The 23,961-nt window shown below is 45.3% G+C and overlaps 1 protein-coding gene across 2 annotated transcripts in view; it reads left to right on the forward strand.

Annotated features, from left to right (window-relative positions):
• Positions 1-23,961, forward strand: part of LOXHD1 (lipoxygenase homology PLAT domains 1) — a 216,302-nt gene that overhangs the window by 190,071 nt on the left and 2,270 nt on the right. For both annotated transcript variants that reach the window (XM_061169894.1, XM_061169895.1), the window contains 3 exons: positions 12,550-12,720; positions 18,738-18,870; positions 20,223-20,381. In XM_061169894.1, coding sequence (XP_061025877.1) covers positions 12,550-12,720; positions 18,738-18,870; positions 20,223-20,381 — 463 coding nt within the window. The remainder of the gene's footprint in view (positions 1-12,549; positions 12,721-18,737; positions 18,871-20,222; positions 20,382-23,961) is intronic.

Here is a 23,961-nt window from a genome sequence, read left to right on the forward strand (position 1 = left end):
AGCTTCTTCTACCTCTCTTCACTATGTCCCCCATACATGTTTATTGTCAGGGTATAGAGGGAGGATGACTTCTCCAGAAAAGTGGAAGGGGATGCTTATTCCTCTCCTGTTCATTCTGTGTCATTGTAAGTCCATGGAAAGAAACATACTTGCAAAATATTCTCAAAATATCCCTAATGAATCTCTACTCTTTCCCAATAAGAAAACAAAACAAAGATCCCTGAATTCTTTCTCACTCTCTCATCATCCATTATGATTGTTTTAGAACTAGTAGAAGGTTGGCCAGTGGTCGAAAGTCTGGCTTAACAACAAGAGCCAAATTATTAAGATCATCTCCTGCCCCAGACAGTTCATAAGATCAAGATGAGCCGCTGCCCATGACACTCCACAAATGGATCACTCAGTCAAGACAATCACTTCAGTGTTTGAGCAAGATGCCAGGGGCTCAGTAAAAGCACTGAACCCCATTGTGTGTGTCACCACAAGCCTAATTAGAGTGCTTTGACAGACCAGATTGATGAGGGTGGGTGGGGATGGGGTTTGTCTACCCTAATATCCATGCAAACGGTTTCCTGTTGCAGTGTCCACGCCAGAGGCAAACCATAGTTTAGGAAGTATATTCCTGGGAAGTGTGCCCCTGTCCTAATCAGAAAGAAGCACATTTTATCTCTGGACTGCCAACACACCCTGGCAAGACATTACTCTTGAGAGCAGGGGCCATGGGTCATTCATATTTATTTTCGTAACTGCCTACAAAGGTGCCTGTGGCATAGTGGAGACTCACTAAATCTTAGCTTAGTTGAGACTCCACCACCTCCCCCACTCCCAGGAGAGAGCTGAGAAATACCAGGGCCTTTAATTCTGTTCTTCCACAGCTCCTACCTCAGAAGCAACAGAGAAGCAAAGGGACTAAAGCCTTGAGAAGGAAGAAATATTATTCCCAGCCAGTCTGAACAATCCCCTTAGGGTTCGACCACATGACGGGATCAGAGGTCAAGGGGCTCCCTGATCACCTCCTGGTCAGGTCAGAGAACTGGGCAGGGAAGAACTTCATGTAGACCATGATGACCTCCATCCCTTTTCCAAGAAGAGAAGACAGTGTCAGGGCCATTTTTAATATGAAGGTTTCACTCACAGGGTTGTGAGGGTGGAGGGGATGACCAGAAAGACTGAGGATGCCCATGTTGAAGACCACAGTTCTGGGTAAACACGCTAGAGCCTTTGGAGCTGTGTAGCTGTCCAGGGTACTGACTTCTCTCTGGTTTCTCTCAATTCTGGACTCTGCCACCTGTTTCTAGGGTTCCCACCTTTGAGGCTGACTATTTTCAGCCTGGACTGTTATAGACTTCCCTCAGCTTGCCAAAATGGTTCAATTTACCATACGTCTCATCCTCAATTCACAGCAATAAAAGACAGATAATTGCTGATCCAAGATCAGAGTTCATCTCTGTTTCCTGCCTTCAAAGGCTGCTATCTTGAACTCCATCTAATCTAACTCCACCTGACTAAATATCTGAAACCCTACTGGTTCTTTGTTCCTTGGATGACTTCTCCTGTTGCTACCACACCTTCAAAGTCTGCCTTCTCCTTCCATCCCAATCTGTTTCTCATCACAGACTTTCCAGAGTCCTCTTAGGCATTCCTGCTCCATGTGGTATCCCTCCTTCCAAACTATCTAGGAAAGCAAAGGCTCACATATTTGAGGAGAATGTTCCAGAAAGTCAAGCAGTAACATTCCAGGAGTCAGGGATAATGTTTGCCTGTAGTGATGCCTATGTTGCCCCCTTTCTTGTTTTTCTCCTCCTACCTGACATGTCCTCTCCCCAGACAACACGAGCCTTTCAGTTCCTCTACTACTGTAGTCCTAATGATTCCTAACAAGTCCTAACAAGTTTTTATATTGATTTCAGTCAATAAATCATATATAACCAATTCTCATTATCCACTGTAGTTTTGCACTCTAAAGTTGCTGCAAACACTGAACCACTGCTCCTAGGGAAAATACAAGATTAGGTTCCTGCAGGCCTCTGGTCATCAACCAGTCAATACATAACTTTGTTTTATGTGTGTTCCTGTTTAAAGACACCTCATCTAATATATATTCTTGATGTATTAACAGTGAACTCATGGTCATCAATACTATAACTCATGCCTAAAGGAACATTATGTGACAAATCTATTTTCTCTGTAAGGCACATCACAGCCTTGTTGTACTTAGAAACACTAGACAGCCCTCTAGCACTATGCTTGGGGGGCATTTAAAGCAGCAAAATTACCAACAAAACGCATAAAAATGTAAAAAGAAAAAACCACAGCACTAAACAGACCACACAAAGGACACTTATTCGTAGTGTGAGAGCTGAAACAAGGAGGCAGAGCACCATCTTGTTTAACCTCAGCTGGCAACATGTGCATCAGACAGCTCAAAATTTTTGCCACTCTGCACATGTCCATGAATAACTGTGAAAGCACTGTGAGTATTGATTTTAGGGTTACAAATAAATTTTAGCAAGTAGGTTAATTTGTAAATATGGATAATACACAAATAATAAGGTTCAACTGGATCTATCTTTGAAAAGGTGATATTTATGCTAAGACCTGAAGTATTGATAGGAACAGACATTTGGTGAGGTGTGGTGTTTACCAAAAATGAAGTATATTTGAGGCAGAGTGAATAGAAAACATAAAAGCCCTGAAATATAAAAAATATTGATATGTTCCAGAAATGAAAGAAGAGTTCAGAATGACTACAAAATAGGGAATGGGGATGGGAGCTAGAAAGTAGACTGGAATCAGGCTGTGCAAGGTATTATAAGCCGTGTCAAGGATTGGGTCTTTATCTTAATTGTCCTGAGAAGCCATCAGAGGATCTCAGAACAGTAGTCACATGGAGAAGATTATCATAGTTAGTATCTGTGGGGGTAGGTTAAATGGAAAAGAAAACAAACTTCAAAAGACCGGCTAAGAGATGATGGGAGATAATGATGATTTACACAATGATGATAGCAGTGGGGAATGGAGAAAATGTAGAAAGATTTGAGAAATATTTAAGGCAGAAAGCTTATTAAAGGTTTGGCTAAGAAGGAAACTTGAGCAAGAATGGTGAGGATGCTTGAGGAGTTTCTTCATCTTGATATGTTTAATTTAAAGGTCTGGAAGACATCTAAGAGGTGATAGCTAGTAACAGTGGGGTCTGGAGCTCAGGAGGAAAACTAGTTGGGAGATATTGATCTGAGATATTGATCTAAGAGTTGTTACTGCAGAGACATTACTGAAGCCACGAGAGTGATAAGAGCATTTGTGGAGGAAGTGCAGCTTGAGAAAAACAAAAGTGGCCGAGAGCAGATTCCTGAGAATTCCAACCTTTGAGGCTAGATAATAGAAGGGAAGGAAGAGGAGAAGGAGGAAGAAAAGGGGAGGAAAATGGATTGCCTCAACATTTTTTACTTCCAAAGGGGAATGTGTCTGGGGAGATGGACCCTGTCTGAGGAACTCTGTAATGTTGAGGATCGTTCACTGGCCATGAAATCCCAAGAAGTGGTGTGTTGGTTCATGATGCCATAGTTTCCTGGGCATAAATTTAATAAAGGAAATATGAAACCACATTTGTTTTCAAATAGCAAAGCAATTTAAACTATTTAAAATGTTTATTTCTCCCTAGCAAATTCCCAGAATCCCTTGATAAGAAATTTTTTTATGCAGCCAAACATTTAAATCACTGTAACAAGGGAAAAGGAAGAGAAGATAAAGAGCCTTCTGTCATTTATGGATTCATGTTTATAAGGTCATTGCCTCCTAAGTACTCCTCCCCCCCCCTCCACACACACACACAGATTGTCAGGGAAACTTTCTCATCTAGCCTCACCCTCTCTGTTTTCTTGTCCTTTCTGTAATGTGGAATTGCCTTTTGATTCCTGGCTGTTCCAGCCCATCCAGTGAATGGTGTGGTACATATGAATTTGCAACAATGAGAAATCTCTAAGATGAACTTCCATTAAAAAGGTTTTCTCTTCTCTTCACTCTCTTCTCTTTCCTAGCTCTCTGAACATCAAGGCCAGCCCTTGTTTAAATTTTACTTGGCAGGAAATAACTTACACCTTTGGCCAAGATAACAGTTATTCATAAATAGATACTCAAGAGATGAGTTTTCACCAGAAATTCTCTTCCCCTGATAAATTCTAATGCATCCTTCAAACTCCAGATTAACTACCACTTTTTACATGAAATGAAATTAGATGCTCCTTACTCGATGCTCCCGAACTGTTCTGTTTATATATCTCTATTCGTAGCTCTTACTGTGCTGAATTGTAATTGTCTTGCCAATTACAACTGGCAGATTTTGAGTCTCTAAACAGTAGGTCTCTAACTTGTTTGATTCAACTGTGAATTCTCAGTGCCTTGCACTTAGTAGCTATTTAATAATTATGTGAACAAATGACTAAATTCATGTCAAACATCAGCTTGTAGCAGCTTCTTAAGCCTAAATGGATGACTCCAAATGCCATCCTTTTCTGGACTCCCAGGGAAATCTCTTTCTCCTCTCTAAGTGTTTGAGAAGCCTCCAGATGTAGCACATCCTATCAGACACTCCTTCAAAGCATTTGTAATTCTCCAAAGGCAGATTTAGTGGGTCGAATGTTCCCCCTGAATTCTTGGCCACCTAGAACCTCAGAATGTGACCTTTATTGCAAATAGGGCCTTTATTAGTTATGGATTTTGAGATGAAATCATCCTGGATTTAGGGTGGTTCCTAAATCCAATGACTTCTGTCCCTATAAGAAGATGAGAGGACACAAAGAGACATATGGAGAAGAAGGCCATGTGAAGATAGAGGCAGAGACTGGAAATAGAGAACACAGCTCAAAGACATTGAATGCCAGGGATTGCCAGGAGCTACCCAGAGCTAGGAAGAGGCCAGGAGGATTCTTTCTTGGAGTCTTCAGAAAGATCATGGCCCTACTGACACCTTGTTTTCAGACTTGTAGCCTCCAGGGTGGTGAGAGAATAAGTTTCTTTTTTTTTTTTAAGCCACCAAGTTTGTGGTAATTTGTTACAGCAACCCTAAGAATTGAACACAGTAAGGAAGAGGCCCTTCCAGGGAATAGTGAAGACTTCCTGAGGGCTCCAATTCAATCACCTCTCTGCAGCAAAATATCTGCCTCATGATTTGCTGCTGGATAGAAAAATATTCAAGGCCATTGGGCCAAGATAAAATGTACCAAATCAGATTGAAGTCCCATCAGAGAGCCTGAAGTCAGCAAGGTTAACTGCAGCAGCTTAAAGTACAGTGAGGTGGTCCAGAGCTATAATTCTCAAGGTGGTGTCAAGTTGGGATCTGCTTGACAAACTCATTGCTCTTAACTTTTGCAGCTGGGGTCTCCATAGCCCTGCAGGCAGTTCAGTGGTAACTGGGGCTCAGAAACCAACTATTCTTCTAAGCAGGAAAAAGAGGAAGAATCTAGAACTAAAAGGCACCAGACTAGCTTCTGTTTCTACTATGTGCTCGACATTTAATTCCAGCCCCTGAGACTTCTGCCTTGTGACCTAACTCCCAACATGCACCCTGCCATGATTACATCTCCCTGTTTATGATTAACAAACTCTCTTATGTACTAATCTCCTCACTGTAAGTTCTTCCTATTGCCTTATCTTACTTAAACCATCCCCCAGAATAGTCATTATATTTGTAACTACATGCTTAGTCTCTGTCTCCCTTACTTATCAGCTCCATGAGTACAATTGTCATATTCATTGCTCTTTCCCTAATGCCTATCACACTGCCTGTAATATAGTAGGAACTTAATATAGAATTTATTTATACCTCTGTTTCGGTCCCTCTGATCATTCCTGTCTTTTTATGCCTCCACCACAAGGAACCCACATTTCTCCCAAATCAGAATTTTTCCTTGTGTCTTAGTACTTTCAAAAATTGAGTACTGGCCATGAACCTCAGGGTCATCACTAGGTCCTCTAATAATGGCTGTCCCCACTCCTTAGACACTATGCACATATCTAGACTTTCTCAGTTTTCTCAAGAAAAAAACTGCATTTTTCTGCATTTTTCTTCCATGCAAAAGCTCTGCCTTCAAATCTGTCTCATCACTGTCAAAACCTTGAAAGAAAAAGGAGGCAGTTCAGCACCTTGGACAGCTCTAAGCCATCCTAAAGATTGTTTGTTGCTACTACTTTGGCTCTTCAAAGAACTTGATGCCTCCCTTGGGTAGCCCTAGACTGATTGCTTTGGCCCCATAATGGCTCTTGAACTTAAAGAAATCCCAAGTCATTGATGTTGATCTCTTTCCTTTGTAAGCAGAGAAGTGGCCTTCTCCTCTCCAACCAGACTTTGGATCTGAAAGCAGGATCCTATCATCGGCAGGGAAAGAAAGATTTTTGTGTCTTCATTGAGCCCAAGTGGTTGGGATACTAGGGTCAGGAGAGGAACAAGGTTCTGTGCCTAACTTCTTCTCTATAGCAACTCTCTCTTCCAGAGATGAAAGTTTAAATATTAATATAAGTCAAGACAGCTAGATATGTATAAAGAACTTCCACATACCCATCACATGGATTCAACACATGATTTGTCATACCTGCTTTACACTTTTAACCTTTTTTTTTCTTTTTTGGTTTCTTTTTGGTTGCTGAAAGATATAAAATCAAATCCTAAACCTCATGTCATTTCGCCCAAACATATTTAGTATGCTTCTCTTTTAAAAGTAGATATTTTTCTCAATGCCATTATCACACTTAACAATGATTTATTTATGTCATCCAATTTCCACTCCATATGCAAATTTCCTTAATAACATAAAAAATGTCTTTGTACTTTTGGTTTTATGTGAATCAGGATGCAAACAAGGTCCACACAGCATATTTAGTTGTTATGCTTCTTTAGTCTCCTTTCATGAAGAGCCATACTTAATCCCTTTATTTTTTCATGCCATTGACTGTTGAAGGAACTGGGTCCAATGATCTATAAAATTTCCACACTCCAGACCTGCCTGTTTGCTTCTTCATGGTATCATTGCTTCTTTATTCCCCATATTTCCTACAATCTGGAGGTCAGCTCTAAAGGCTTGACTAGCTTCAGGTTCAACATTCTTTGGCAAGAATGCCTTATAGGTGGTATCAAGGCTACTTTAAAATGGAACCTGTGTCCTTCATATTACATCACAGCTGTCTCAGTCTTACTGATGCTCACATCTAATGGTGGATCCAGGGGCTGTCTGCTTGATTCCTCCATTGTAAAGTTCCCCCCATCACTCTTCATCTAATGGTTTCTCCCAGTGATGATCAATTAAGGTTACAAATGATTTTCTAATTGTCATGTCTTATCCACTTATTAGCTAGAATTCTTCTGTAAAAAATTGTCCCTCAGGCTATTTGATTACCATGAAATATAGTTCATAGATGAAAATCAAGATAAATGATTAATTCTTCCCCTTAATTCCAATTACCCAGATAGCTTTTACAACACTGAACAAATTATAACAGAGTGTTTATTTTCTAATTCATCTTGTTCTTCTTGCTTGCTTCCTCTGAAAACTCTGATAAGTGAAGAATTTTTTTAATCCCAGAATGAATTTATATATTTTCTTTTGAATAAAATAAATTCATAGAAATATAAAGGACCACAGAAACCACGTACTTTAACCCAGTCACATTGCTCAAGTAAGGAAACTGAGGCATGGAGATATTATAATACGTTCAGTATGGTGGGTATGCTGAGAATGCAGTCCAGATTTGCCAAATCCATGTGTGTCATTCTGGGCATCCTAGTTTGGATGATGTACATGTGAAAGTGTTTGTGGAAGACTAATAGCTAGATTCTTGTATTCTTTAATAGCTAGGACTGTGATGGTTCCATATCTCATTTCAAACCATCTATTTATCTTATTTAAGAAATTTTGTTTACTCACATGGACCTTAGCTTGACAAAAAAAAAAAAAAACCTGAGAGTTCACTATAGAAAGTAAATATAATTTATCAATTCTATGTTTATTGAGCATTAAGTCAATATCCCTGTGATGCAATCAAGAAGTCATAAGACATGGTTCCCACACCTTAAAATCTAACTGGAGAAGTCAGACACACAACATAAAATCACCATAAAAGAGTTAGTTCATGTTCATGACCTCAATAGCAAAGATTTCCCAAGCCATCTGTGTTCATAGCCAAGTGAATGGACAGATGATGAATGCTATGGGACTGGGGAGTTTGGAGGGTCTCATGGAGGAGGTGGGGCCTAAGTTGTCCAGAGGATAAGTGGGAATTTAGGGCAGGGAAATAGCTTGGAGCCTTAATGAAGAGGAAGGAAATGTTAAAGTGGTGCTGAATAAATCTATCTAACTGGGGTGGAGGATTTGCATTAGGGGTCTTCCTTATTGAGGTAAGGAATGAAGTGTATGGAGACAGGGTGAAGAAAGCCCTACATATGAAAACACAGAATTGGGCCCTTTTTTCCCATCAGTTATGGAAGGCCACTGAGCAACTGCAGATAGTAGATGGCATGATGAAATCCAGGAAGCATGTAGCAGTCAGTCTCGCTCCCATTCAGAATCTGCCCTCTCTTGGCTGGAAAGATTGGGACCCCATGCTCATTCAGTTTTTAAGCTTTTTTCTTATAGTAAACCTTAGGACATTTGGGATAAAATAATCAATTCTACTAGGGCAGGCCACTGCTCCCTGGTGGGGCTTTGAATTATTTTCCCCCTCCACTCACAGAATGTTACCACCAGTGTCCTTCTTCCTTGTTCTTCCCTATTCACTAATAGTGCACACTCATGCATTCAATAAACATTTGTTGAATAATGTGCTAAGCATTGCTCTAGGCACTAAAATATAGTGGTGGATATATCAGGCAAGACCCCTGCTTTCATGGGACTTACCACCTAGTAAAAGACAGACAATATATAGACAATGTGCAAGGAAATAAAAACAAAATTATTTCAGATTGTGAAATGGGTATATGTTGATGTGATGGCAAGTAATTGAGGATGAGGAAACCTCTGCAAATAGTGTGGTTAGGAAAGGTCTTCCCAAAGACAGGACATTTGATATGACGCCTCAGTGATGAAACACTATGGGCATTCAGAGCCTGGGGTATATTGTTCCAAGCAGACAAAAAAGTATATGCAAAGTTGCCAAGGCAAGACTGGATTTCATATATTAAGGTACTAAAAGGCCAGTGTAAGTGAAATATAGTAAGTAAAATTGCAAGTAGTATGAAATGAAATCAGAATGGAAAGGGACAAAGTCATGTCGATTCTTAGAGTTGTTAGTGAGCTGTTTGTATTTTATTCTGAGAGTGCTGGGAAGCCATTGAAGGGTTTTCTATGGAGAAGTCACAAAATCCGATTTATGATTTTAAAAGATCACTATGATGCATGTAGAAAGATAGTAATTATACCATTGCATATAGAAGTAAAAGTCTGGTTAGCAACTAATTAGCCATCAATAAAAACAAGGTAGAAAATTTCTTTTGTGTGCATACAATGGAATACCATGCAACTGTGAAAAAGGATGGGCAGATATTTATGTACTGATATAGATTGTAAGTGAAAAGGTAAGATGTCAGGCAGTGTGGGGTGTTTGCTATATTTGTGTAAAAAAATAAAGTAGGACTCTAAAAGAGGAGACTTTGTAAAGAAATGGATTCTCTAATGGTGCGATTCAGATGGTTCCCTATTGGTCTATGGTGGAGACCATCCAGGTAGTGCTGGCCACACAACTAGCCATGCTATAACTGTGGGTCTGTCAACTTCTCTGGTGTCTTCCCCAGCAGAACCCAGCCACATGGCATCAGCCTGCCCAGAGCTGCCTGTTGCCGTGTTTGATAGGTTATTAGTCTAGAAAGTTGTGGTAGGATCCCTGTTAATCACAGCCAACATTTCCAGAACAAGGCAACTAAATAAGCAGTGAGCATGAAGCTGAGAATGAAGCTTCTTTATCTCAGAATGGTTGGGGTTAGCCTGCTATTTACCATGGAAGAAGTTTCTTTGCAGAATCAAACTTGAAAAGAGAATTGGGGATAGGGTGAGACAATGCCATGCTTTCAGAGGAGAGAGGAAAGGGGGATGCGGAGGGAAGGGAGCAACATGCCAAGAAGCACCAGGGCAACCCAGGCCAGGTAGGTTCCTCCTCTGGTTGTCTTCAGCCACACACTGGGGCACTGGATTGGCTGTGGATAAAGTCAAAGCCAGCCCAGAATCCACCCTTCCCATCAGCCCACTGCTTTCCTCTGTCACCACCCTGCCTGGAGCTCAGGAAGTGTAATTCAGGAGTGAAACCTGCCCAGGATGTAGAGCAGGGTGAAGAGTGCATTCCAGCAACAGAAGTGATCTCAGGATGACCCACCTCTCCGGTTAATGTCATCCCCCTCCACTAACACTCACACACACTCATGCACACACTAACACAAAATGCTCATTGATTCCCATTGATCATTATTGCCATGATATCATAGAAAGACCATCATCCTGGAGGAGAAGAGATGACTGTGATACATTAAGCCAAGGTGTGGCTCTGGGACCAGCAGAACCAGCAGCACTGAGAACTGGTTAGAGAAAGAAATTCCTGGACCCCACTACAAACCTACTGAATCAGACTCTCTGGGGGTGGGGCCCAGTTATCTGTTTTAACAAAGCCCTCCAGGTAATTGCGATGCAGGCTCAAGTTCTCAGCCTTGGCTACACACTGGAATCACCTGGGAAGCTTTAAAGACTGTTGATGCCTGGGTCACGCTCCAGAGATCCTGTTGTAGTTGACTTGGGTAAGGCCTGGACAGGGAATCACCTCATTCATATTCTCTATCTCTATCTCTATCTCTCTCACACACACATACACACATACACACACACATACACACAGAGTAGGGGATTGGGGGAGAGCAAAGAATGTCTTCCACTGGGACATCTTCCAACAGGACCAACGATTTGTCTTCTCTTCCTCTGCCTCCCTCTTCACTCCCTCTTCCTTCCTATGTTCTGCTCTCGAAGCCTGTTAGGACTGCTTCCATGGGTCTGACATGCACCATCTCTAGACTGAATACTTCGAGCCTTATTAAGCAGTTTAATTAGTGTGTGATAGTATCAGGAATCATCTCAGAAAGCAACCAATTTACAAACTTACAGATGGAGCTGGCCCTAATGCAGGAAAGTAAATATATTTATTGAGTTTTAAAAAGTTTATCATGGGCTTCCCTGGTGGCGCAGTGGTTGAGAATCTGCCTGCCAATGCAGGGGACACGGGTTCGAGCCCTGATCTGGGAAGATCCCACATGCCGCGGAGCGACTAGGCCCGTGAGCCACAATTGCTGAGCCTGCGCGTCTGGAGCCTGTGCTCCGCAACAAGAGAGGCCGTGATAGTGAGAGGCCCGCGCACCGCGATGAAGAGTGGCCCCCACTTGCCGCAACTAGAGAAAGCCCTCGCGCAGAAACAAAGACCCAACACAGCCATAAATAAATAAATAAATAAAATTAAAAAAAAAAAAGTTTATCATAAATACTGACATTTTAAAATAAAGCACTTTAAGTGTATCTAATAGAATGTAAACACTCGAGCAGTTTGATGCCCACATTTATCCACTTAAACGAATACCCAGACTGTTACTAGTCAAATATTTTACATCATTTCTTAATCTTTTTGAACTTATATTCTATGTAATTCTGAAAAGATGAGGAACAGGGAGGTGAAGTAACTTGCCCAAGGTCACATAGCATGTATATGGCAGCTGTGGGTATGAATCCAGATATCTTGCTTCGGATTCTGTTATTTCCATTTATTACTAACCATTTGTTATTTACATTTTGAATTTAAATAAAGCTTAAAATATGCATGCCAAAAAAATTTTGTTGATAAAATAACTCACCACTTTTTAACTCGACAGAACTATTTTAAAATTTAACTTGTTTTAGGACTCGCTGTTTTCCACTTTCAGTAAAGATCTGTGTTTTAAAACATATGAAGTACTTTTTACACTGGGAATGAAGCTATACTAGGACTGCCAGTACATATGCTCTGCCCATGAGCCTTAATATCTACTACCTGTGGACTGGGCAACTGGAGGTGTGTGTCCATCTTTGTGTGTCTCTTTGTGTTTATAACCCTTGAGACCAATGGCAAGATCTAGAGTTGTTTCTTTGAGCAGTGTCTGATCCTAGAGAATGGCTTTTTGGTGGGGACAGTGGGACTGCCCCCACGGCCCCAAGTGGCACGAGAAGGCAAGATGTGAGACTAGAATATATACATGCCTTCCTTGTAGGGTTGCCTTGGGCACATACTATAGACATATACATATTAAAGGACATACACAGACCCTCTAAGTGTTCATGAACCCAAGTTAAGGATTTTGCAAAGAGAATTATAGCCTCTGGGCTAGAAGTGTCTCAGAGATAATCTAACCCAACCCTTCATTTCATCAATAAGTAGACAAAGGCCCAGGAGGACAGAGAACTTGTCCAGGGCCACACAGCCAGTGGGCAGGGGGAGTGGAAGTCTGATAGGAGAGGGAGAGCACGTTCAGCTCCCAGTCTCCGTGTCTCTTTCCTACAGGGATATTTCCTGGCTGGCACCTGAGCTATGTCGACGTGAAGGACGATTCCCGCGATGAGACCTTCCGTTTCCAATGTGACTGCTGGCTCTCCAAGAATGAGGGAGACAGGCAGACGGTCCGCGACTTTGCCTGTGCCAACAATGAGATCCACGATGAGCTGGAGGAGACCAGTACGTTGGGAGACCGATGGGCCCTGCTTAGATTCAGCCTGGGCTGAATCTTCAGTTAAACGAGAGTTAGCTCAGGAGGGAGGTGGGAACAATGTTGGAAAATCTAAAGAAGGAACTCTTACAGCTGCAGGGGAATCAGATGCCCAATGAAGGAAATAATATTGGAGAGGTGCATAAGTAAGCACCCTAAATGTTGTTTCGTGGACCTGGAACAGCCAAGATACTGGTACCAGCTCATGGCCCCAAATCACAGGGACTAATTAGGTAGAGGAAAACCCACAGGGGACAAGCTTACTCTGCCCTGAGGGCTGGGCTGGGCAGTTTGATGTGATGCTCCCTCTGGTTTATTTTTTTGTCATGGACTCTCTCCAACTGATGTCTATGACAACAGCCACCAAATCAAGCCTTCCTGGAAACAGAATGTGCAGGGCAGCCAGCTTCTCCACCAACCACTTTCTCTTTGGTTCCTTCTTCAGGGGATGTTTAAAGGGAAAGAGTAATTGGTCCCTAAGGTGGATGGCCATCCAGGACCAGGGAAGTGTTTCTTTAATACGCATGCTAGTATCTGCGTCCAACAGATTTGACAAAGGCTTATCAATAGCACAGCCTGATGTGAAGAAAGGATTTTCCAACCTTAGTTATTAAGGTAACACTAGCTGCATGAAGACATAAACCCCCAAATCTCAATGGCTAAATACAACAAAATTTGTTTCTCACTCACGTAATAAACTGTCCAGTGCGAGTGTTTGGCAAGAGGCCTTCCACACTGTGATTCAGGGACCCAAGCTCTTCTCATCTGTCTGCCATTTTCAACACATGACTCCCACATTTCTTGCAGGGGAAAAGAGAGCATGGAGAAGGCACACTCCCCTACCTTCTTAACATATTAACTCACATACTATTAGTCATGCAGCTCCACCTAGATGTAAAGGCATCTGGGTAATGCCATACCTGGCTGGACAGTCACTCCCTGGCAAGCACTGTACACCACGTGGCAAGGGAAGCATGGATCCTTGGTGGAAAGCCATTCAGCCTTCTCCACCATGCCGTCCAAACTACCCAATGATGGACTTAGCTACTTCGAGAGGTAGTGAACACTGATGTCCCTGGGAGCATTCAAACAGGGGCCAACTACTCATCTGTCAGCTTTACTGCTTGGGGATTCCTGCCCTAATTCAGAGGGTGAACTCTCAGCTTCTGTAACTGCACTTACTGGGAAGTTACTGGGGGCCCAGTTTTATTTTAGATGCTAAGTGCGATGCACACTGCTTTGTGATTTCTAGTATATTTGTATTGACCTTTGTCCATGTGTAGTTCTCCCTACACAACTGTAAGCTCCCAAAGGTCAAGGACAAAATCACTCATGTCTGTAGCCCTCTGCAGCTCTCTAGGCTTTGGGACTTAGTAGGTACACAAGTCTTTAGTGCTCAGCAAACGGAAGAAGATGCAGTCAGTCGTTTTCCTCAGAGCCTCACAATCTCATTAGAGGGAGAGGCTAATATACAAATGCCAACACAAGCAATAGAGGCTCCTTGGGCCATTGGTGTTCAGGGGAGAAGAGATTCGTGAGGCTGGGAGCATAACTACTTAGCTTCCTTCCCAGATTTCCTGCCAAACAGCTGCTAAGACCTACGGGATTTGGGTTGGCAGGGAGATTGGCAGGGGGGAAGCGGCACTTGCATTATTTCCAGAAGGATGTGTGTGGGCTAGAGATGGGAGGGCAGGGACACGGAACCCAGGAGATGGCCTGGATCAGTCCGTCTTTACTAGGAGCCTGCAGAGGGCAGAGTGGCGCCCTCTAGGCTGCCCACAGGGGGACAGACAGTGACACCCATGTCCTAAGATGGAGGCTTATCCTGGGGAGAGCCAGGGACGCAGTTCAAGCCAATCATTTCAACCCTCAGCTAATTTTATTTAACCACTTGGCAAATACTTATTGAAAACCTACTAAGTGCCACGGCCTAGTGTGGGTTCTGGGGACACACTAATGAATAAAGCAGAGACCCTGCCCTCGTGGCACTTACATTCTGTGTCTGTGTCCCCAGGGGCACCTCTGGGCACTTGGCTTGTGAGAATAAACATGCTCTCATACTTGAACAGAGCTTCACGTGTGTGAAAGCATTCCACACATCCCCTGCTCTCACCGGGTCCTCGCCACCCCACTCCCACCCTATGAGCTAGACAGGGGGCAAATTCACCCCTCTATATCATAGGTAAGGAAAACCAAAAACCAGAAGGTGAAGTGACATGTCTAAGGCCTAGCCATAGCTATTAGGAGTCATATATCCTGATTCCTAGACCAGGACTCGTCGCACCACCGCAGCCTTATTGGGCCTGGCTGGTACTCCAGATGGATCCATTGCCCCACCTTGTTTAGCCTCCTGTTTTCTGCCTTCGCCTCCAACTCTTGTTAGCAGTTCCTGAAGCTGCTCCCCATCCTCTGCAAGCATCTGCCTCTGCAGGTGATTCCAATGTGCAGGCAAAGCTGAAAACCATTGGCAGCCTTCAAATAATACTGATGTCTGAGTCTCACCCCAGAGATTTTGTTGTAATCAATCCAGGCTAAGTCCTGAACAGTAGGATCACATGCTCATATGTGCATACACATGCACACAGCACACACACACACATGCACACCCTCATGCACGCACACACGCACACACACGCATGCGTACACACATGCACACCTGGGAGGACAAAAAATATCTCTCTCTCTCTGGAACATCCTCCAACAAGACCAATGTCTCCCTCTTTACAGCCCTCCTCCTTCTTATCCACCCTCACTTGAAGCCTTTTAGGGCTGCTCAGTCAGCCTTATCTGCAACATTTCCAGCGCAAATACAGTCCAACTTGATGGCCAACTCCCCAAGGATGGAAGACTCACTGCTCCACAAGGCAGCTCTGTTTTTAAAAAAAATTCATCTTTATATTTATGTTCTTGAAGTTTCTATCCCTTGGCAGTCCCAATGGGATGGGGTCAAACAGAAAATTTCAGGAGTGGTCAGGACCCTTGGTTGTACATGCCTGAACCCCAACCCTAAGCTGGCTCCAGCAAAAAGGGAGCATATTGGTTCCCAGAACTTGGAAGTTTCAGATGGAGCTGGCTGGGACTTGGCTGTCTCCAGAGGCTACAGTGGTTTTAGTATGTTTGTCCCCCTTTTCCTCTTAACTGTTTCTTTCTCTACATCATGAGAAGATGGCAGCTGGTACCCACAACCCCACAGCTTTCTAACTTAACAGCTTCTGTGGAAGGGAAGAGAGCGTCTCTTAGGGAATAATTCTGACTGTCCAGGCCCAGGACTCTCAGCCCCATGCAAACCACATGGTAGGAGCTCGCCAGAGAAGGGTCCTGACAACATGAGGTGGGGAAGGCGATGTGGAGCAGTAAGGTCCTGACGCCCACCAGATGCCCAGGTGTCCTCTGGTGCTCCTCCATGGAATCACGTGCCCCTGCAGTCCTGGCCTCAAGGCAAACACCTGTCTGGTCAGGGGCTGCTCACCTGATAGGATGTTGGATCCTCTCGGTGCATCCTGGGTTGCTGGTTCATCTCCCTCTGAGGGTGCCACGCCCAGAGCCCACGCAAGATGTCAAAGGTGGCCAGATCTCCTCTCTCCTCTCCTGCCACCTGAACCACATTCACCACATTCACTAGCTTTGCTGGTGACCCCTTCATGTGAGTGACTCGCACGGTGGCTGCTGAGCCGCTTTCTCCAGCCGGGCTGGTCCTGGGGGGTGTTGGCCCCCGGGGTGAGCCTCATACGGACCCTTCCTAGGCTGAGCTCCTACCGGCCCCACTCTTTCAGGCCCCTGGTCCTCCTCTGTCCTTTCCTCCCAACAACCTATAAACAAAACTGAGAGTCATGCCTTCCACATTTTTATCAAGCCATTGATGAAATGACTTTCCAAGGTGGACATATGCTGATTGAAAGATCGTTGGTGCAGCTGGCCACATTTGTTTCTAATCTGTCTAAATGTCCTCACTTACACACTTTCCTTCTCTACCTTCTCCCCGGGGCCATGAGGAGAGGATTGCTTATGGTCCACATGTGTTGCTTCTCGAATGTTCCACTTGAGTTGATCGTAGAGAGCAAGTAGGTTCCTAGTGCTCCCTGCCTCCTCTCCTGGGCGCTGACAAACCATTTCCTCTACAATGCCCAGGATCCACTTTGAATTCACAGGTGTCTGGTTTGCAGACATACTTTACCGGCTGCTGGGAAAGCAGAATGGCAGTGGGACCACCCCCTCCCTGCAATGGCTTCGAGCCGCGGGCGGTGGCTCAGCCATTTCACGTCCCTGGGCTGTGAACGGTCGGTCCTGCAAAGCCCCGCTCTTCTTCCAGGGCTTGTGCTGTGGGTCTCTTCCCCTATTGTGGGATTCATTCTACCTGTGACTTGAGAGAAATCACAAAGGCAACAGTTTGCTGAGAGGCCGGGATTGACGTTACATTGAGCTGTAGGCACAGCCATCCCTTCTAATTGTCTTTATCACATCTCTGAGATAAAAGCACAGAGATCAAACTATCCCTTTGGATCCAGAATCCCAAATCCTCAATGATTCACTTACTGCAGCAAGAGCTGTATGCACAGGGAAACCTCCAGACAAGTATTGTGTCCTCCTGTGTGCCAGCTCCATCCCAGCCTGGTCCCTGGGGAGTGGGGCTGGATCATGTGGATTTCAAGCCCCTCTCATGCCCCTCAGTATCTTTGCTTACGCTGCTGCCTCCTCCTAGAGCATCCCTCGGTTTTCTGCTGATCATAATCATGGCTCTTTTTCAAGGCCAAGCTCATACGCCATCTTCTTCACGAAGCTCACTGCGATTAGCCCAATCATTCATTGTTCACTCAACAAATATTTATTGAGTGCCTATGTGCCAGGCACTGTTCTGGGCTCTTGGGATCTATAAGTGAGCAAAACGAAGACCCCTGCCCTCATGGAGCTTACATTCAAGTGGGAGGGGGGAATACAATAAACGATAAAATAATAAGTAAACTCCTTAGCATGTTAGAAGGTACTAGGTGATAAGAGAAGATAATAGAGCTCAGTAGGGCCGGCGCTGGGGAAATCAGGCAGGAAGTGTGGTTAGGGTGGTCTGGCAGACTCTGTGAGAAGGTGACATCTGAGTAGGGAGGAAGGAGGGGAGGGAGGGAGCCAAGCCAACATGGGTGGGGGTGGAGAGAGAAAGGGGACATGCTCAAGGCAGAGCTCTAAGGCCGGAGTGTGCCTCCTGTTCTGGAACGGCACGGAGGCGGAGCGGAGCGAGCAAGGGAGAAAGTACTGGAAGGTGGTTTGAGGTACTGAGGTTTGAGAGGTAATGGGAGCCTGCTTTACCCTCCCTCCCATGCTATTTTGGCCCTTCGTTTAAGGTTATTCTGTCCTGTGGTGCAGTCGGTGTTTCTGTCTGGGGCTAGAGATGAGTTCTAGTGTCACCCAGAGTCTAGCCCAGTCCTGACACTTGGCAAATGCTGACATGCTTGTGGGAACTGCGGGGGAGGGAGGTCGTGATGCTGAGCATGACACCAGAGTGAGAGCTGAGACAAGACAGGGAATGAGACTGCTTGCTACAGAAAGTTCGAGGCAACTGGATCTTCCCCTCCCCTTTCTGTAGCTGGGCCCCACCTCTCCTCCCTTCTCTTTACACACCATCGCCACTTTGCATCTCATAGACTCTTCCATCCCTGAGAACCAGGCCCCAGCGTCTCTCCGAAAACTCATCCCCACCTCATGGATCCTGGAGGCAGAGGCGTTTGGCCCTTCACTTCCAGTGGCTCCCATGCTTGCCAGGCAAAGAGATTGCTACTATAAATAAAATGAGGACACCACTCTAGACCCCAAATTGAGGCAGGTTCTATTTATAGTGCCTCAGTTGTAGTGATTTTAACCTGCCCCCCCCACCCCCCGCTTAAGGCTGTGATCTAAGACCAGATGTAGGACCTGCAAGGAGTGACCAGTTTGCTCCTGCTCTGATGGTGGGCGCTGCTTCCCCTCTGCTGACCCTCTCCCACCTTCTCCACCACAGCCTATGAGATCGTCATAGAAACCGGCAACGGAGGCGAAACCAGGGAGAACGTCTGGCTCATCCTGGAGGGCAGGAAGAACCGATCCAAAGAGTTTCTCGTGGAAAATTCTTCTAGACAGCGGGCCTTTAGGAAGTAGGAAGAGGGGTGCCCACAGGGGAATGTGGATGGGTGGGGCGGGTAAGAGAGCGACCCCAAGAACCAACCCTTTTAGTGGGGGCCATAAATATACAAATGGTCCTAACCAGCAAGAATTTATTGAGTACCTACTGTGTGCCCACCCCATTCGAGCTCCAAGGGATGAAACAAGGAGATTTAGAAGAGGGAAGAGAGAGGACTGTCATTTAAAGAGAGCCCCCTCTAAGAGACTAGAATCTATATTATTCCAACTACTGGAAAGAAAGGATAATTATGTAATATGATAGAAGTGCTAATTATGGCTACAATGGCAATCACAGTACAATATATAAATGTTTCCAAGTAACATGTTGTACACCTTAAATTTACACAATAGTGTATGTCAAATGTATTGCAATTTTTAAAAAGTTAATGGAAACTACAACAAAAATCAGTTAATAAATTAATTAAAGCAAGCCCACTATGCGGCAGGACTGGGAATCACACAGACATTATCCTGTGTCCGTGCAGATGAGGAGCTCACAGTCTAGTTGAAAAGGGAGACATTCACCCATAAGAATGCAAAAGGTTCATGTAAGACAGCATAGACTTTTAGGAGGGAGAGAGGGGAGAGCCTCTAACATGCTTTATAGGAAAATCAAAATTGGGTCTCGTGTAACAGGTGCCTCTGCTCAGCACTCCCGACTGCCTGCCACACGCCGGAGACTCTCACCTCCTCCTGCACATCTGAGCCACCTCTGAACTGCTCAGAAGCCCCCTTCATCTCCCCGCTCCCTCCAGAATTGCCTACATAGTCTCCCCCTGCCATAACCCCACTGTACCTTCTATTCAAACCCCCTCTGAGTGGGGATGGTCGGAGCTGACACCCCCCCGGAGACTGCCCCTCCCCCTTCTTTTCCACAGCGCTTTCCCTCACTGAACCCAGCCAAGTCAGCACTCCCCCCAGAAACATCTGCACCTCCAATCCCACTGCTCCCATCCCTTGACTTTGCCAAGTCAGATCTACATCAGAGGACCCTTCCCTTCCCCTGCCTCTGCGCTCTGAATCTCATCACCCTCTTCAACCCAATGCCCAAGGCCCAGGACCTCACCCACCTCCAACACCATCCGATATTTCCAATCATTGATTCCGGGACCAAGTAGCCGGAAGGGCTTTTTAATGGTTATGATTGTCTTGTTCCAAAACTAGACTGAACCCTTAAGCAGTGGAGACCTGACATCAGGTCTCGCTTGCTATTCTATCTCTGTTCTTCAGACCAGTGCTCAGGATACAGTTGGCACTCAGTAGATGCTTACTTCCTTCAGTGGGCATGAGCAGTTCTCACTGGCCATATCTTTGCATCCTGCAGGGGGACCACAGACACATTTGAGTTTGACAGTGTCTATTTGGGAGACATTGCCTCCCTCTGCGTGGGCCACCTCGCCAGGGAGGACCGGTTCATCCCCAAGAGAGAGCTGGTCTGGCACGTCAAGACCATCACCATCACCGAGATGGAGTACGGCAACGTGTATGTCCTGGGCCTCTGCCCTCTTCCCCAGGAAGTGCCACGCCCTCAGCGGGGAGGGCCTGTGGCCAGACCAGATGGCAGGGTGTGAGGTGTCCCCTTTGAGGCTGAGGTCACCTCACTCAGGAGGTGTATGAGGCAGGAAGGGAAGAGGCAGCTGTACTGGTTCTTGAGCTTTCTGAACCAGAGGCTTACGCCAGAGGCAAGGAACTAGACTGGATGACCTTGGGTGTTCCAGTGATGCTTCTTTGGAAGGAAAGAAGAGCCAGTCAGACAGGGCCAGACAGCTGAGTCTTTCCTTCCCTTCCCCCATTATCACTGTATAATGATAAAGAGATACAGCTTTGAAGGCTGCTGCTCCACAGTCAGAGTGAAAGCCCGTCATTCCTGTGGGCAGAGTAGAGACCAGCTGGAGTAATCCCATGGCCCACCGGCCCTGAGGACCCCAGATAAGGAGATTTACATTTCCCCCACCAAGGCCTTCTGGGGACTCAGGCATTTCTGGAGGATTAAGGGTCTTAGTTACCTGGGTAACAGTTCACAGCCATCAGTTTTTCTAATTAAAACCACTTGGTAACCATGTTGGAAGACAGAAAGAGCCCTGAGGCTCTGGAAGGCAGGAAAGACACTAAGAAGGAACCAGGAGATGAGGAAGGGGAGGCCAAGGGCAGCGCATGCCTCGGGGACGGTAGGCCCAAAGAGCAACTAAGGCAGTTGGACATCCCCCCAGAACCACTGCCGGCCCCTCCAAGCTCCCCTCGTGCCCCTCCCAGCCTGGGCCTGCTCCTGGCAACGCCTTTCATAAGAAGCGCATGGGACAGAAGCAGCAGCCCTGCCTGACCAAGCGGGTCCCAGCTTCAGGCTCCAGCCTTCAGGAGCCCAGCTTCTCAGAGAAATGTCTGTCCACATTCGACCTGCCACCTTCAGGATCCCTGGAATTGGCTGCCTCTGACCAAGCTTCCACTTTGGGAATTAAGCAGGAAAGCTTCTCCCATTTGAACTTCTGTCTTAGCCATCTCAGGCTGCCATAACTGAATCTACAGACTGTGTGGCTCAAACAACAGGCATTCTTTTCTCACAGTTCTGGAGGCTGGAAGTCAGAAATCAGGGTGCCAGCAGGGTTGGGTTCTTATGAGGCCTCTCTTCCTAGCTCACTGTGTACTTGCATGGCAGAGAAAGAGAGAGGGAGATCTGGCATCTCTTCCTCTTCTTATAAGGGCACTAATCCCATCATGGGTCCCCACCCTCAGGACCTCATCAAAACCTGATTACCTCCCAAAGCCCCCATCTCCAAATACCATCACTTTGGGGGTTAGGTGCCTCAACATGTGAATTTGGGAGGAGAGGATTCAGTTCATAGCAGCTTCCCTCTCAGGCTGCAATGTTATTTATTGCTCTTTTTGAGAAAAGAACAACAGTAAATCCTGTAGGAGTCACTGGGTGTGGCTGCTAGGAGCAATACTGATGAGGACTTGAGAGCTGGGATACAGGGGCCTGGAAGAGTTCCAGCTCACCCAGCGAGCCAGGGCCAGGTCAAAGCCCCTTCTGCAACCTGAACTGTCTCCCTGTGGCAAGGAGCATGGCTGCTGATACTGCACCTCTGCAAATGCCCAAAATAAACAAAACAATACAATACAATAATAAGTCACCACCTGAGTTAGCTTTAAACCCACAGTGTTGGCTGTGAGAGAGAAAGAGCCAAAGATCTCAGCACCACTCGGCACCTTCTAGTGTCAGGAGGAAGGGGGTGAAGAACTTCCCATCCCACAGTCCTGGGGCCGTTATAGGATTTTTCATCCAGTGGAAAGAATCTGCCACTCCCAGTGAAGCATCTTTTCCTACATTCTCAAGAGTGTGGCCTTTTGTCAGCATGGTGCTTGGGCTCGAAGGGGAGGGAGGGATGTCCATGGGGTGGGGATCTTCCCAAGGGAAGTGGGTGCAGGGAGTGCAGACACCCAGATGCTAGAGCTGTCACGGATCAGCCGTGTAGCCTCAGGCCATAACCCAGCACCTCTCAGGGAAGAGAGCTGGATGCCCTCTAGAGACTGTGGGAGGGGAAGGATGGCGGGGGTTCGTCTGGAGGGCTCTCAGAAGTCATACTCCAGCCTACCTACCTGCGCTGGTCTCAAGCCTGTGATTCCTGGTGTATGAGAGCCTCCCCCCAACAAAATATCACCTCTATACAGAGAGGGGACAGTACAGGGGTGTTCCATCATTGTGGCTATTTACATGTCACCATTCTAGAACATATTTAAATTCTGCCATGTAAAGACCACTTAAATAGCACTGTATATGGATCCACAGTTCCTTTCTAACCAGCATGTTGGACCATAATATTTGGATTTCCATGAAATGCAAATTAATTTAATCTCAATCTCATAAACACAACAATCTCAAATTTTTATGTTGCAACCAATTCCAGTCCTGACTCTTCTTCTTCAGCGTTTCTGACCAGCTCTTTTTTGTCACTAATATCCTCAGGACCTCGGTGGAAGGACACACAGAGAGGCTTTTGTTTCTTTTTTTAAAACCCAAAGTGGAATCGTTGTTTTATCCCATTATCATATATAATACATAATCATTTTAAAATTCAAATAAGGCAAAAAAGTGTGTAAAACAAAGTAAAAATTCTCTAAAGCCCTACCCATCAGAGATGGCCGTCTTGAGCATTTGGTGACCCTGTTCTCTCTGGCATATTTCTAATGTCTCACACACACACACTGTTCACAGAAGTGTGATCATATTCTACTTGGTTTTTTTAACATGTTCATTTTTTTGTTTGTTATTCTCTGCCTTGCCTTTATTCTCGCCCATGACCCTACCCCCATTGCCAGTGGGAACAGCCTGGCATGTTCTTCTGCAGCTGGAGTCTTAACTCCACAAAGCCCTGAGGTCCCACATTTTGGTGATCTTATAATTACGTCTATTAGGAAACATTTCCTTATAACTACACCAGTGAATATTTTTCAGCCATTAAAAACAACAAATTAGGTTTCCCTGGTGGCACAGTGGTTAAGAATCTGCCTGCCAATGCAGGGGACACAGGTTCGAGCCCTGGTCCGGGAAGATCCCACATGCCGCGGAGCAACAAAGCCTGTGCACCACAACTACTGAGCCTGCACTCTGGAGCCCGTAAGCCACAACTACTGAGCCCACGTGCCTAGAGCTTATGCTCCTCAACGAGAAGCCACGGCAGTGAGAAGCCCGCGCACCGCGATGAAGCATAGCCCCCACTCGCTGCAACTAGAGAAAGCCCGAGCGCAGCAACGAAGACCCAACGCAGCCAAAAATAAATAAATAAATTTATTTAAAAAAAAAAAAAACCGAATTAAATATGTACCAGAAGACTTGGAGCAATTCCCAGGAAGTATTGTTGAGTGAGAAAAGTAAGATATGGGAAAGAATGCATTATATGATCCATTTTGTAAAGGGAACACTGAAGTCCCGAATGTGTCTGTGTCTATGTGGGTATGTGCAGGGTTGGGTGAAATGGAGGGAAATTTGGCAAGATACATCTACAGCTGTTACATGGGTTATCTGAGGTGAAGGCGAGATGCAGGAGGGGTACGGAAAGAGAAAAAGG

The sequence above is a fragment of the Eubalaena glacialis genome, chromosome 15 (genome assembly GCF_028564815.1).
Source record: "Eubalaena glacialis isolate mEubGla1 chromosome 15, mEubGla1.1.hap2.+ XY, whole genome shotgun sequence".
Lineage (NCBI taxonomy): Eukaryota > Metazoa > Chordata > Mammalia > Artiodactyla > Balaenidae > Eubalaena > Eubalaena glacialis.